The sequence below is a fragment of the Pelophylax lessonae genome (genome assembly GCF_965119305.1).
Source record: "Pelophylax lessonae genome assembly, chromosome: 10".
Classification (NCBI taxonomy): domain Eukaryota; kingdom Metazoa; phylum Chordata; class Amphibia; order Anura; family Ranidae; genus Pelophylax; species Pelophylax lessonae.
Window position 1 is genome coordinate 36327821 of NC_138777.1, and position 16373 is coordinate 36344193.

The following is a 16373-nucleotide window of genomic DNA, read 5'->3' on the forward strand; positions in this document are numbered from 1 at the left end:
CCACCAGGTAAGAGGAGCAAAACAGCATTACATTTGACTTTATAACATGGACTTGTTCTCTAGCTTTGTACAGCTTACATATATACAGTTCTTATGGTCTATATAAGTTTATACACAAGGCACGTATACAGAGGCATTAACACCCCAACTATATACAGAATCATCAAGGAATGAGCCTGATAATAGTCCTCCCTCCTGTCTGCTGCAGGTACCAGGATGATGGCCTCCTCGCAGTGACTGTACAGGATTGATCACCGCACACCCCCTTATATATCAGCAATGCCCAGACCGATCACTTTCCAAACTTCTGCTTCTTGTCTTTGTTTTTCTTCAGCTTTTTCTGGAACTTCCCACCGCTCTTCTCCGGCTGCTCCAGTTTCCGTTTCTTATCACTGAAAGGATCAATTTCAGAACATTACTGGAGTCTGTGAAATAAACTTACAGGCACCAACGAATTCCAGCTGCTTTCCATACAGCTACCATTTGTGTCAAAAGTAGTTGATTTCAGGGTGCTGTAACCCCCTGTACAGCAGTGCCCAAACTAGGAAGGGGAGAAGCAGCAGTGACAGCCAATCAGGGCTCTAGTGGTCTGTGTAGTACCGACAGTTAAAGTGACACATTGCAAGCAAGGTAGCGCATATTATGACTTTATCATTGTGTTGCTGATACTTAACTATCTTATCAGCAAGACTGGGGGGGGGGGGGGGGGGTACCAATCTGTGACTTCAACACAGCCAGTTTGATGACATTATCTGAAATGCCATGGTCTTGGGACGGTGCCATGTTGCCCAGAGCTTAGCTATAATTACAAAACATGGGTACCATCATAGGCGGGTACAGGAATTGCCGGTTCCTTCTACTTCCAAGGCCCCGCTCTGCAGTGCTGCCAGATTCTCTCTCCCCCCCCCCCCCCCGGCTGCTGTGGGGGAGGTTTCATGATGCAGAATGGGGGAAGAGGATAGTAAAATAGTTCCCTTTTTAAATGAGCACAATAAACACAATCACTCACTGTGTTTAGGTTTGTGAATGAATAGAAAGCCGCTCAGCACAGAGCACTTCCCATTCATTCAATGCCCCATGCAGCTGAGGCTTCAGAGAAAGGCTTTTGGGTGCACATCCTAATGCAATAGGCTGCACACACCTATGGGTACAATAAAACCGCCCCATAGATGGATCGAACTGATTCATCAATGGGCAGGCTGGTTGTACTGAAGTCAAACCATCAATTAACCTCAGTAGAACCAGTCTGTCAGATCTTTTGCATGTGATCACTGCCGTGGGCTACAGCAGCCAGCAGTAATCATTGTGTTCTACCGGCAGGGAAGGCTCCACATTAGCACTGCAGGAGGGATTCCCCCATCAACACGGTTTGAGAAATCCAGCAATCTTTTTCGTGCAACCTGTGGTTGCAGCAAAAAAGTGAATAATCTATTGCTTGCTTAACCACTTCAATACAGGGCACTTTCACCCCCTTCCTGCCCAGGCCAATTTTCCCCTTTTAGCACTGTTGCATTTTGAATGACAATTGCGCGGTCATGCAACACTGTACCTAAACCAAATTTATGTCATTTTCCCCCCACAAATAGAGCTTTCTTTTGGTGGTATTTGATCACCTCTATGTTTTTTCCTTTTTGCTAAACAAATAAAAAAAGACCGAAAAGTTTGAAAAAAAAAAAAATTTTTTTTTGTTTATGTTATACAATTTTGTAAATAAATACGTTTTTTCCTGCACTGATGAGCACTGATGAGACTGCACTGACAGGCACTGATGGAGTGGCACTGATGGGCAGCATTGGTGGGCACCGATAGGCGGCACTGCTGGGCACTGATAGGTGGGCACTGACAGGCGGCACTGACAGGCAGCACTGATGGGCACTGATAGGCGGCACTGGTGGGCGACACTGAAAGATGGCAATGATGGGCACTGGTGGGCAGCACTGATAGGGAGGGCACTGGCGGGCAGCACTGATGGGGAGGGCAATGGGGGGCTCCCTCAGCCCTGATTGCCATCCCTGGTGGCCATAGTGGGCATCCCTGGGGTCATAGGTGGGCATCCCTGGGGGTTCTGGGCATCCCTGGTGGTTCTAGTGGCACCCCCCCCCCCCGAGGGTCTGCACTGGTAATCAATGATCTGATTACCAGTGCCGACCCCCCCCCCCCGTCAGGGGAGCCGCCGATCGGCGCTCCTTTACTCGTGCCTGTCAGGCACGAACTAAGGAAAGCCGATCAACGGCTGTTCCTGTTTACTATGTGACCAGCCGTGATTTGACACGGCTGGTCACATGGTAAAGAGCCTACGTCAGAGGCTCTTTACCGAGATCGGAGATGCAGGGTGTCAGGCTGACACCTCGCATCACCGATCGCCGCTCTGCGAGCCCTCGGGGGGTGCGCAGAGCTTTATTATCCTGCCGCCGTCATATGACGTCCGGTCAGGAGAATACAACCACATTCCCGCCGTCAATCTGCAATAGGGCGGGCGGGAAGTGGTTAAAATAAGGGAATGGATAGCTGTAATAATAAGTGGCTGCAGGTGAAATCAGGAATCTGGAATGGAAGCAGGCTGCTGTGCTGCAGTGGAGGATCTATGGCAGAGATCCACTTTTACCCTGTAAATAAAATAGCAGCATACTGACCTTTTCACACTGATAACAGATGCAGTCTTGCCAGTCTTTTTTAGAACGTCGTTCCACTCGTCATCGTCCCCCCGGATTACATATCTGCAGATAAAGCAGAATTTGTCTGTCTGATGCATATTCAGGATTCTTAAAGAATGGCACTCAGTCCTGGGACTCCCGGCTTCCCCACAATCACTCAACAATTTCACTTACTGCGATAGATCGATTCCTTTCAACTTCTGCACTTCCTCCTTGTGCTTCTGCTGAAACTCCCTGGCTGCCTCTTCCTACAGGAACAACAAATCGCAATGTTCAGGGGAGAGTGAAAGAGACCAATCAAAACAGCTTAACAGACCAGACCAAATCAAATCTCACCAGATCTTCATTGAGGGATTGCAAGGTGGGCTCCATAACCACCTCCTTGACAGCCCCCATCTGTTCCTCAACAGCCTTCTCCTGAACCCGGTTAAATACCTGGAGAAATACAAACATGGAGTAATAGGGATAAATACTAAACTAAGGCCTACAAGCTGGTTTATAAATCACACCTTCATGTATAAAACGCAGCATTAATTATATACGCTTAAAGTGTTACAAAACCCACAACAGTAAAATCAGTCTGTATTATAAGGGGTTAACCATCCACATCGTGTAAAAAGGCTGTGTGATCCTCCCCTCCTTCCACTGTCCCCTAATAATTTCCTGATAACACAGAGTCTATGGAGTCAGGCTGCACATGCTCAGTTTGATGTGTATTGTTAGAGAAGTTTTATTTTTCTTGGGAGGGTGCATGTGATCAGCACAGGGCCAATCAGCACTGTCCAGACAGAGGGTCAGGGGGGTCCTGCAGTCTCATAGGATTAGTCAGAAAACTCCTCCTATAAGCTTTAACCAGTGCTTGGCTAGACACTGATAGAAGTCATAAGACTGCTATATACTGCGGATGAGAAAAGGTGTATCAGTTTATATTTACTAAAATAATTGCATTTACATGTTCTGTGTACTGTGGGAGATCAGATATAGTGACTGCAGGCTCCTGGGGAGATCAGATATAGTGACTGCAGGCTCCTGGGGAGACCAGATATAGTGACTGCAGGCTCCTGGGGAGACCAGATACAGTGACTGCAGGCTCCTGGGGAGACCAGATATAGTGACTGCAGGCTCCTGGGGAGACCAGATACAGTGACTGCAGGCTCCTGGGGAGACCAGATATAGTGACTGCAGGCTCCTGGGGAGACCAGATACAGTGACTGCAGGCTCCTGGGGAGACCAGGTATAGTGACTGCAGGCTCCTGGGGAGACCAGATACAGTGACTGTAGGGTCCTGGGGAGACCAGATACAGTGACTGTAGGGTCCTGGGGAGACCAGATACAGTGACTGTAGGGTCCTGGGGAGACCAGATACAGTGACTGTAGGGTCCTGGGGAGACCAGATACAGTGACTGTAGGGTCCTGGGGAGACCAGATACAGTGACTGTAGGGTCCTGGGGAGACCAGATACAGTGACTGTAGGGTCCTGGGGAGACCAGATACAGTGACTGTAGGGTCCTGGGGAGACCAGATACAGTGACTGTAGGGTCCTGGGGAGACCAGATACAGTGACTGCAGGCTCCTGGGGAGACCAGATACAGTGAATGCAGGCTCCTGGGGAGAACAGATACAGTGAATGCAGGCTCCTGGGGAGAACAGATACAGTGACTGCAGGCTCATGGGGAGACCAGATACAGTGACTGCAGGCTCCTGGGGAGACCCGATATAGTGACTGCAGGCTCCTGGGGAGACCAGATACAGTGACTGCAGGCTCCTGGGTTTAGTAACACTTTAAAGTGTATGCAAACAATGAGCATCTCTTTTTTGCTTACTGCTGTTAAAGAAGAACTCTAGGAAAAAATATGTTTTTAAATTCTGCTGGCACACAAGGAGTTTGGTGCAATGAGGTGTATTCCACTCCCTAGAGCGCTTGCTTTTTTGTTTTGCAGTATACGGTTTCACCGAACGCCACACAGTATAGCTACACCCCAGGTGTCTACACCCCAGTAGCTACACAACTACAGGTGTCCTTGCACAACAGCCGTAACCTTGTTTGCAGCTGCACTGCATGCCCATCCTCCCCCCGTGTCCAATCACAGAACACTTTGCATTCTGTGCACCAATTCGTTAAATCTATAGCTTTTTCTGACTGGGCAGGGGAGGAGGGGATTGCAGATCAGCTGCTGTGTAGAAGAGCCGTATCTCTGTCGGTTCTCAAACAAAAGAGATTCAGGAGGTGGAATACACCGTGCAATTAACTCCTTGTATACCAGAAATTTTAAATGCTCATTTTTTCCTGGAGTTCTTCTTTATATTTACCATTGAAAGTGTTTTTCTAATATCGGTTTGACAAGGTCAAAAAGAAAAAAACAACAATGCTGATTCTGTCCGAAATCTTGTGAGCTGACTGCCTGCACCGTTGCACTTTTTTTTCCTTACCTGCAAAGCAAAGGTATAATGTGCATCGCATACTAGCACATTATGTGAAACTTACCTGAAAACAAAACCTTCCAGCGATGCAATGTCATTGCTGGAGACTGCGCCCATCTATACCTGGTCTTCCTTACGGGTTCGCAGCTCCCGCTCTGACTGGCTGAAGCCGCGAGGACGTCACTCCCGCGCATGCGTGCGGGAGCCACCAGACACGGCACACTGCTCTGAACAAACAGCATAGGCAGCCATACCTTCAGAGCGCATGCGCCAGTGACAAACCTGGCTGCTGGGACAGTAAATATCTCCATAACGGTGCATGGTTAGGAGATATTTACACTACCTATAAGTAGCCCTTAATATAGGCTTACCTATAGGTAAATCTTAAAGATGGAAGTTTACTTCCTCTTTAAGAAGCCCATAGATTATGCAACATGTGGAAGGAAAGAAAATTTCTCGATTCTTCCATCAACACAGTCAGTGTTAATGGGGGAACTCCTCCCACAGAACTATGATGTTCTGCCGACAAGGAGTGCAGGATGACCTCCCTGCCAGCAGAACATAATGAACACTGCTAGCTGTTATAGCTGCCGGCAGTGATCACATGAAAAAAATTCCGACAAGCTGGTTGTACTGAAGTCAATCGATGGATCAACTTCAGTGCAACCAGCCTTCCCCCGTAGATGGATCAAATCTCGGCCGGTCCCTGCTGAACCATCCATCCATTTCTGGCCAGATTTTCACTGTCCCAAGCTAACTCTCTGGACAACAAAACCCCCAATCTGGTATAGAAAACAGAAGAAGAAGAGGTAATCTCTAGTCCTTGCCTAGGGTGACAACGCTGCTCCTCCACAGATGCAGTATGTTGAGGGAGTGTGTCTTCCTGTTACTGGCGGGATCACCAGGTGACTCCCATAGAAAACTCAATCTATTCATAATTCGGAGCGTTAGTAAAGTTACCTGGACAATTTTTCGGATGACGCGGTTAAAGAGACCCATTAGCTGACTGACCGGCAGCTCAATCTCCTTCTCCAGCTGATCCACAGACTTGTGCTGCAGCCCGATTCCCAGCAGCAGAGCCTGGAGAGAAAGAGGAAAGGTCAGGATGACGATCACTACAAGGACGATCATAACAGGCGTGGTAGAACATATCTGCTTTCTCCAGAGAAAATACACCAAACCAAGGGCATCTTCTCCATCCACCAACCGAGGACATGCTGGCTAGCAGGACGTTGTCCTACAACCGAGGACACGCTGGCTAGCAGGACGTTGTCCTACAACCGAGGACACGCTGGCTAGCAGGACGTTGTCCTACAACCGAGGACACGCTGGCTAGCAGGACGTTGCTTCCTCCATCTGTTGTAACACCCACACAGCACTTCAGGACTAAGCGAAATACAATGCAGGGCTACTCACATTCTGGGCAACCGACAGGTTGAAGCTTCCAAGTCGCTGCAAGAACACCAATCGTGCAACGGGGGGTATGAGATCCATGATGAGGTGATAGTCCACCATGTTCTGAGAATACATTTCTAATCTCTTCAGGTCGTACGGTGTAAACGAGGCTTCCAGCTCTAAACGAGTAATCGCTGAGAAGACAATGAAAGTCAGCAGATTTAATGATGCTCAAGCCCAAAACACAGAGAAAAAAAACAAAAGACAGAAATGATACTTGGAACGCACAACTCTGAGATTCTTTCTTCACGTTTTTGTTCTGTAATATATTCAGCGCCACCGATGGGGAGAAAGTGCTAAACTGATAGGACAGCAGAGATAGGAAACGTCTTCGGAAATCTGCATGAAAAAAACAATCCAAGTGAGAGTTCGGTACAACGATGAAACCACCTAATCCGAGGTCTGATCTGATAGAGGAAGATGCATGCGGGGGATCGCCCTCTCTCTGCATGGAGGAAAACCTCCACGGTATGCAGTTCATGTTATTAGAACTATACTTTTTAAAAACTTTAACCACTTAAAGACTGGAAGGTTTTACCCCCTTAACCACTTAAGCCCCGGAGGATTTGGCTGCTCAAAGACCAGGGCCTATTTTGCGATTCGGCACTGCGTGAATTTAACGGACAATTGCATGGTCGTGCGACGCTGTACCCAAATGAAATTTACGTCCTTTTTTTCCCCACAAACAGAGCTTTCTTTTGGTGGTATTTGATCACCTGTGCAATTTTTACTTTTTGCGCTATAAAACAAAAAAAAGAGCGACAATTTTGAAAAAAATAACAATATTTTTCAAATTTTTTTTATATGAAATCCCCCGCCCTCCCCCCCAAAAAAAATGTAAAAATCTAAGTTTTTTAACATTTTAGGCCAATTTGTTTTCTGCTACATATTTTTGGTGAAAAAAAAATTGCAGTAAGCGTATTTTGATTGGTTTGCGCAAAAGTTATTGCGTTTACTAACTAAGGGAAAGATTTATGTCATTTTTATTGTTTTTGGCGGCGATCTGTGATTTTTTTTGCGGGACTGCGACTTTACAGCGGACAGATCGGACCCTTGACTGACATTTTTGACACTTTTGGGGGTACCAGTGACATTACTACAGTATTCAGTGCTATACATATGGACTGTTACTGTAAAAATGACACTGGCAGGGAAGGGGTTAACTTTAGACATCCAGGGGTTAAGCGTGTCCCTAGGGGCGTGCTTCTAACTGTAAAGGGGCGTGGCTTTTGATGTAACCACAGACATATGATCTCTGCAGTTACATCAGGGAGAATGACAGGCGGCTTTGTTTACATTAGCCGCCTGCCTTTCTCGCCCTCCAGCGGGAGATCGCAAATGACCGGCGGACATCGGAGCCGCCGGTCACTCTCGCTGGGATGGCAGTGAACAAGCGGGGGCGAGTGACCTACCCATACGTCACTTTGCCCAGGGGGGCTGACCGCCGCAGTATATGTACTTGCGGCGGTCGGCAAGTAGTTAAAGGCCAGGCCATTTTTTGGGACACAGCACTGTGTTACTTTATGGACAATTGCGCGGTCGAGCAACGTTGTGCCCAAATAAAATGTCCCTTTTTGTCCCACAAATCGCGCTCTCTTTTAGTGGTATTTGATCACCTCTGCGGTTTTTGTTACGCTAAAAACCAAAAAAAGAGCGACAGTTTTGAAAAGAAAAATGTATTCTGCTATATATATTTGGCAAAAATATCCCAATAAGTGTATATTGATTGGTTTGCGCAAAAGTTATCGTATTTACAATCCATGCCATATTTTTATAGAATTTTTATTTTTTACTAGCAATGGCGGTGATCAGCGATTTTTAGAGGGACTGCAACATTGCAGCGGACAAATCGGACATCTGACACCTTTGGGAACCAGTGACATTATTACAGTGATCAGTGCTAAAAAAAAAAAAATGCAGTCACAGCACTGATTATTCTGGCAGGGAAGAATTTACCATCAGGGGTGATCAAAGAGTTAAGTGTGTCCCTAGGGGGTGCTTACTAACTGTGGGGGTTACATTGATTGGGGGAAGACAGAGATCCTGGTTCCTGATTAGCAGGAACACAAGATCTCCATCTTGTCCCCTTGCAGAATGGGGATCTGCCTTGTTTACATAGCCAGATTCCTGTTCTGCTTCTCCCAGGGATGATCACATGTGGCCAGCAGACTTCGGGTCCACCGGACCCTTTGATTGCAGGTGGACAGTGGACATCACAGCTGGACCTGTGATTGACATTCCCACTAGCCAATCACGACGCAATGGCGCCTTCGGCGGCACAATGGCGCCATCTAGTGGCTATTGAACAAAACAACATACAAGTATGTAGTTTCATGCGATTGCGCCACTTTTCCACAGTATATAGAAGGCGGCCTGAGGGCACTTTCATTTTTTTAAATTTTTTTAATTTTTTTTGATCACTTTTATTGCTGTCACAAGGAATGTAAACATCCTTTTGACAGCAATAGGCATGTGACAGGTATTCTTATGAAGGGATCTGAGGTCTAAAAAAACCCTAAATCCCTCCCTGAAAGCATTCAAAACGCCAAGATCTGCGCCGTTAGATGCCGGTAAACCAGAAGTGATGTCATGTCATTGCTTCCGGGCTACCACAAGGGCAACCGGATCAAAGCTGACCCTGGCTTTCTTCAGGTCCCCGACTAGTAGGCGGACATGCCAGTAGCTCAGGTCTCTCGGTGGGACAAGAGAGCCAGAGTGAGCCGCAGAAGGCGGCGGGAGGGGGCGTCTCTTCCCGCTGCTTGTAATAACAACTGAGTGGCTGGTTAGCTGCTCCGGTTGTTAAGACGGTCAGCTCTAAAAAACGGTACTGGGGTGGTAACAACCACTTGAAGTCAAACGCGGTACAGGTACGTGATTTGGCAGCAAGTGGTTAACTCCTGTTCTGCCGTTCCCCCACTGGCACTGTCTGCTCCTCCTCTTTTCCAAATGCCCCACACAATGCCGCTCCCCCCACATCCTCCCATCGGATTTGATTGAGAGCAGTAAAAAGCCTCCAGTGAATAATGAAGAGGGGAGAAGAACTGCTGCAGATCGGACATTGCTGGATCAAGAGAGAACTCAAGTTGGGTAGAGCTGCTTTTTACACATTCATACCTTTCCAAAATGCTGTCAGCCATGGCTCCTGTTCCGATTCTTCCTCTTCCTGAAGACTCTTCAGCATAATGCAAGAGTGCTCCCCCGTGAGGTCATTCTGAGGTAAGACAGCATGAGGTTAGGTAGCAGATATTTTTTCATCTGTCTGGTGAAGAGGCTTCATCACCAATGGCACGAACTATACCAGACTGAGAGCACAGAATAAACAGACAACCATAATAACCACATGTAAGCGCTGAATGAACCCAATGGGTAATGGGTGATGATGACAACAGTTCATAAATGGTCCAACACCGTTTTCTGAATCTGAAGAAGAGCCCCGCCCGAAACGCGTTGTCAGGACAACAGATGGCAGCTGCATTCCCCTTCTGCTTCCCCCTTTTTTCATCTGCATTCTATCAGCAGTTCAAGCCACCTACCATCAGCGTCTCAAGCCTCTCTTTGGATGGCCACTCCTGGTAGTACTGACATCACGTCCAGCTCTTCTCTGGCCGCGGATGGGCCCTCCGGCTTGTCACGACCGACAATTGTGACACCATCACCGCTACACTCTTCTTTTGCCTCTCTTCCGTCTGGCACCATGCAAGTCTGGCCGTCCTCCTCCGCGGCTCACTGGGACACCCTTACATCACCCTCTCCACGGCTTGACGTACAGCATGGCCACCTGTACCTCTGCACCGTCCTGGCTGGTCCCATGTCTCCAACAGTGAGTTGGTTGAGAATTATTCTGTCAGTCATCCCTACCCTTTTAGGTGCAAACCACAGATTTGGAGCCCTTGCAATAAGGCTTGCTATGGTCTTATTCACAGTCACATTATTTGGGAACTGTCCTTTAATAAACGTTTTTATACCATAACTACAAAAAGGATGTTGCACCATTTATGATAACTGTTGTCGTCACCCATCACCCATTGGGTTCATTCAGCACTTACATGTGGTTATTATTGTTGTGACTTTACTTATGGAGCACCCATCCTAGTGCACCATTTCCACACAGCTGCTCTATGACCCCCCATGTGCCAACTGTCCCCCCCATTATGGAGGGGGTGCAGGTCCTGGTAATTTAGCGCCGGACTACTTTCTGTGCTTACAGAACAAACAGACTTCTCACACCCTGAATTCTTACATCACTATGGGCAGGGCTTTTCTTTCTCAGGGAATAGGTGCAGCTCATCCTGAGTTAACCCTGGTCTCCACCCCCCTACCACTTAATAACAAGAAAAGCCGTAAAATAGATCCACAATAATACCCCCCAGCAACAATAGATCCATCCCAACAACATTAACTGCCCCTCCCCAGAGGATTTGTTCGCCAGAAACAATAGACCCCTCCAAAATAACAACCCAACAACAAAATACCCCCCCCCCCCCCACGAGAGGATTTGTCCGACATCAACAATAGGATCACCAAGCACCCAGCAATAATAAACTCTCCAGTGACCGGCAACAACAGACCTCTCCCAATAGATTCCCCAGCAGCTAACATCAACAGACCATCTAGAACACTTCAGCACCTCTTGCCCCCACATACATTCAGCCTGGGTTCACACTATTGCGGACACAGATATTGCATGTTATTCACACAGCATTGCTGTGCAGATCACATGCGATTTCTGTGCGATGTGAATTCAGCCATACAGTTTGTATGGCTGAACTCGCATTGCATTAACATGAAAATGCTGCAGGAACCTTTTTCTTCCGACACTGGAATCGGATTGCATGGGACTCGCATTCACACCCATACGATCCAATTCCTGTACGAATTTACAGTTCACACTGATCTGCGAACCGATCTGGCATTTACTTTGTATTGCCACCGGCAGCAGTTTGCAGAGGACAGTGTGAACTGCCTGCGGGGGATATGCGATGGAATCTCGCTGATTCCTGCATCACAATAGTGTGAACCCAGGCTCGGTGCTGGAGCTGCCAGAACTGCGTTCCTTCTGAAAAAAGGCCCTGGGTATGGTAGAACAAATAATCACAAGTGTGTTATTCAAAGAACCTTTGTGTAGTTTGCACAGTGTGCTATGGAAAAGCTGTTCAGTCATAGCCAACACTGGAGACTATTCTGTGAAGTACCTTTGGAACTCTCACACAATTGTCCCCAAAAGGCCAATTTACAGATTTCCAGCAAAAACTGTACTATGAATCAACAACAGCCCTCAGAGAAAATTCACTTTAGATTCCAAATATGTAATGAATGATTACAAGCAGCTAATGTAACAGGATTGAAAGTGCTGATAAACTAGATTTAGATGAACAGGAGGGGTGGACTGTACGCAGGATGCAGGTCTGTAAAGCAGGAATATACAGATGCCTTTTTACAGCTCAGTGTACATAGAATGCACCCGGCGATCCCCCCCAGACAATGAACAATTCACCTTGCAGCTTCCTGGGCAATAACTGGCATCCCTTCTCTGAGGACTTCCTATTGTGAGCAAGACTGCCGGTGGCATTTGGCAACCCAGGAAAGGAAGATATAGGACGGGGGTAAAATGAGCCCATGGGACGGGGGTAAAATGAGCCCATGGGACGGGGGTAAAATGAGCCCATGGGACGGGGGTAAAATGAGCCCATGGGACGGGGGTAAAATGAGCCCATGGGACGGGGGTAAAATGAGCCCATGGGACGGGGGTAAAATGAGCCCATGGGACGGGGGTAAAATGAGCCCATGGGACGGGGGTAAAATGAGCCCATGGGACGGGGGTAAAATGAGCCCATGGGACGGGGGTAAAATGAGCCCATGGGACGGGGGTAAAATGAGCCCATGGGACGGGGGTAAAATGAGCCCATAGGACGGGGGTAAAATGAGCCCATAGGACGGGGGTAAAATGAGCCCATAGGACGGGGGTAAAATGAGCCCATAGGACGGGGGTAAAATGAGCCCACAGGACGGGGGTAAAATGAGCCCACAGGACGGGGGTAAAATGAGCCCACAGGACGGGGGTAAATTGAGCCCACAGGACGGGGGTAAATTGAGCCCACAGGACGGGGGTAAATTGAGCCCACAGGACGGGGGTAAATTGAGCCCACAGGACGGGGGTAAATTGAGCCCACAGGACGGGGGTAAATTGAGCCCATAGGACGGGGGTAAATTGAGCCCATAGGACGGGGGTAAATTGAGCCCATAGGACGGGGGTAAATTGAGCCCATAGGACAGGGATAAATTGAGCCCATAGGACGGGGGTAAATTGAGCCTATAGGATGGGGGTTAAAATGAGCCCATAGGACGGGGGATAAAATGAGCCCATAGGACGGGGGGTAAAATTAGCCCATAGGATGGGGGGTAAAATGAGCCCATAGGATGGGGGGTAAAATGAGCCCATGGGTTCAATCAATTCTGAGGTCATTACACTATTGTACAAAAACCAACTATGAAAAACTCACTGGAGTCTGACGCAGATATACAGGAATAAACCCAGCTCGCTTCCAGAACCTGAAGAAGAAAATATGGATTAGACGCGGATTCCAACAGGCAGCTGATCAGATAAAAAACAATAGACAATATTTAATAAAAACCACAGAAGATTTATGGGGCCTTGACAGACCACTAACATTGATCAGTTCCGTAAGATAGAACATGGAACATTCCTGAACTTTACTTTCTGGGTTTCACTATTTACCAGGAAAGTGCAAAATTCTCTCCTAAGCTGTTTTCAATATTTTTATGAAAGATTTTCATAGAACAAAAATAAAGAGATTCCAGCATTGATTTTGAATACGCAACTACCACAATATGAATTGCATACTGTATAAAAATAGAAAGTCATACTTTAATTCTGCATGAGTACAAAGCGAAGGACAGTGTATGGGAACAATCAGCATGGGAAAAGGTTATGCCATGTGGCTCTTTTCAAAAAGAGAAGCACGCTGCCATGGTGGTGAGAACGAGCGTCCATGCTCTGGTATATGGGGCAAGCTTTGGGGGAAACTAAATCCAAGCACTGCATCATGAAAAAAGGCCACATGCCGAAACCCCCCACCCCCCCCCCCCCCCCCGTGGGTATTTTGAACCAGGCTTAATGAAGAAGGGACAGAGGACCATTAGATTGGGGGAATTTACACACACACGGTTACATTTCTTTAAATTAGCAATGTCTCTAAGTAGGTTACTTACTTCAGTAGTTTTGGTGTTAATCCGTAGGAAACCCCCAGATAATCCAACTTCTCCGCTGGCCTCTCACTGAGCCGAAGCAGGAGGGGCGGCAAGTTCTTCCGAGGTGTCACCATCTCCTCTAAAAGGCTGACTGCCTACAAGGGGGAAGCATATGACATCATATGACATGGGTCATCACACAAACATTACTCAAACACCAATGCCGACCGAAAATCCGAACAAGAGATTCTCACCTCACCGCTTATAGGAGTGATTTCTTGGGGCTTATTTAGGACATTCTCCTCCAGGCAGGTGAACTGTCCCTCATAATACATCTGCAGCAACTGCAATGCTTTGCTTCCATAACCCATCTATAAGAAGGTAAACACAATGTCATAGATTTCCCAGAACAACAATTAGAGATGATATAAGGAACGGTCTTCTCTGGGTCTTACTCATCAAACTGCAAGTCAGGCATAAACCTCTGAACCATTCTGCTTTGTCAGGAATTTGTTGGGCTGAGTCACCAGCTATATGTCCAGAAGTTTGTTGGCACCTATCACACCTACATTATGGTCAAAAGTACGTGGACATACCCAGTAAAGGATTCTGTTCATGCTACAACCTAGAAAGACATTTTCTGTTCCAGTATGACTGCCCATGGGCACAAAGCTTCATTAAGGCATGGCTGGAAGAGTTTGGAGCGGAGAAATTCAGGTGACCTGCAAAGAGCCCTGACCTCAACCCTACTGAACATCTCTGAAATGAAATGCAATGCTGATTGGAAGCCAGGTCTACTCATCTAGCCTCATTACTCACACCGGACCTCACAAATCTTGGCTGAATGAGCACAAATTCCCCCAGACCCACTTCAAAATCTTGTGGAAAGCCTTCCAAAAAGCATGGAGGCTGTTATAGCTGCAAAAAGGGGACCAGCTTAATCATAATAGCCATGGTTTCGAAATGGGTTATCGAGATTATATAGGTGTGATGGTCAGGGGTTTTCAAACTTTTGGCCATGAAGTGCACCTCCCCGGGCAGCAAGATCTCCCTGAAAAAATGCCTCTCTCTGTTCTTGCCCACTCTTCCTATAGCAATTACTACATATAATTAAAAACATACCTTATGCCTCGTTTCCACTAAGCAGAACGGTTTGGGTCGGTACAGTTTGGAAAGGTTACAATGGTCCGGCCGATTCAGGGGAGCATTTCCACTGCAAGTCGGGCCACCAGGGGCCATGCGGGGTTTACACCAAATGAGGCGTTTGTTTTACGCTTTCATTTGACGTGAGCATTGAAGTTTTCCTGTCCGCCAATCAGTGGCATCTATCGTTTGACGCCAGTAGCTCCGCCCTAACCGTACCGCACCATTTCCTATGGCCCTACATCTGAAGGAGGACCACGAATGGTGCGGTTTGGTTCGGTTGTATGGCCCACTTTCATAATGGAAACACTCAAAATTAGCGTACCGTACCGAACCGCTCAGTGGAAACTAGGCATTAGGGAAATAGGACATCCTTTCAAGGACAGCAAGGTGCACATTTTGGAAAGACATCCAAAGTAGAACAACGATCACTAAACTGCATTTACCACTCTACCTTGGTGATTTGACAACAATTCAACCCCTTCAGCCGTGCAAGTTAAAGGATTAACAGCTATGCAGACTTCCTAAACCAAGAATCAGATTATGAAACTAGAACAGGTTGGTTCTACAACATCCACACCTCCTGCCCTGTTCCTGGACAATCATCTACACATCCCATGGTGATGGGGTTAAGATGTCCACCATGCTACCTGTGTGGATTTAAATGTTGTAGTAATTTCTGACACTCATTGAAACTGAAGAAGCAGCTTGGAGAAGCTACAAAACATGTTCAGGATTACATAATAAGTCCAGTTGAATGTGATTATTAAATAGATAGCTAAACCATCACCTGGATAAATGGGAACCTTCACAGACAATTTGTCTTTATATTGGCAGTAATCTTCTCACCATAATAAAATGTTGGATCAGTTTGGACACTAACATTCTGACACATAGTGTTAGACATTGTAGAGACACAATATGAATGGACAGATTCTGTATTTACCCAACAGATATTCTGAAAAGGATAAAATGAACAGAATTGTATTACCCCTTGGTAGTCTGGATGGACAGCGATCCTCACAACTCTGCCTCCAGATAAACTGCCAAAATCTGGATCTTGAAACTGAATAATGTTGGAAAACAAAGTATTAAAAACAGATGTCATAGTTAAAGCCCAACACCAGACATGCAATCTAAAAGACCCTCAACCCTCACTTTGTGTCCTCCTTTTTATAGATTACTGTTAAAGCGGTAGTATACCGCTTTTTTTGACTTTTAACTACAGGTAAGCCTATAATAAGGCTTACCTGTAGGTACAATTGCAGGTTTAGGAGATATTACCACTGCATGGAGCCGCTGACGAGTGCGGCACATGCTCTCTGAAGGCGGGCCTTCAGAGCTCCTTGCCAGGAATTGCCGGAAAATTACTCCCGCGCGCATGCGCCGGAGTGACGTCATCGCGGCTCCGGCCACTCACAGCGCCGGAGCCGCGGAACCCGGAAGAGACGCCGTGGGATCATGTCCGCTCCCACAGCGGTGTCCGGGGGT

General features: G+C 47.1%; 1 protein-coding gene across 1 annotated transcript in view; it reads right to left on the reverse strand.

Annotated features, from left to right (window-relative positions):
- Nucleotides 1-261: 261 nt before the first annotated feature.
- Nucleotides 262-16373, reverse strand: part of NAT10 (N-acetyltransferase 10) — a 59135-nt gene continuing 43023 nt past the window's right edge. The window contains exons 17-28 of the mRNA XM_082270334.1: nt 15874-15948; nt 13994-14110; nt 13761-13894; nt 13031-13079; nt 9645-9741; nt 6759-6869; nt 6492-6664; nt 6036-6155; nt 2991-3089; nt 2829-2902; nt 2634-2717; nt 262-392 (exon numbers count right to left, since the gene is read on the reverse strand). Of these exons, the coding sequence (XP_082126460.1) occupies nt 293-392; nt 2634-2717; nt 2829-2902; nt 2991-3089; nt 6036-6155; nt 6492-6664; nt 6759-6869; nt 9645-9741; nt 13031-13079; nt 13761-13894; nt 13994-14110; nt 15874-15948 (1233 nt within the window). The 3' untranslated portion in view covers nt 262-292. The remainder of the gene's footprint in view (nt 393-2633; nt 2718-2828; nt 2903-2990; nt 3090-6035; nt 6156-6491; nt 6665-6758; nt 6870-9644; nt 9742-13030; nt 13080-13760; nt 13895-13993; nt 14111-15873; nt 15949-16373) is intronic.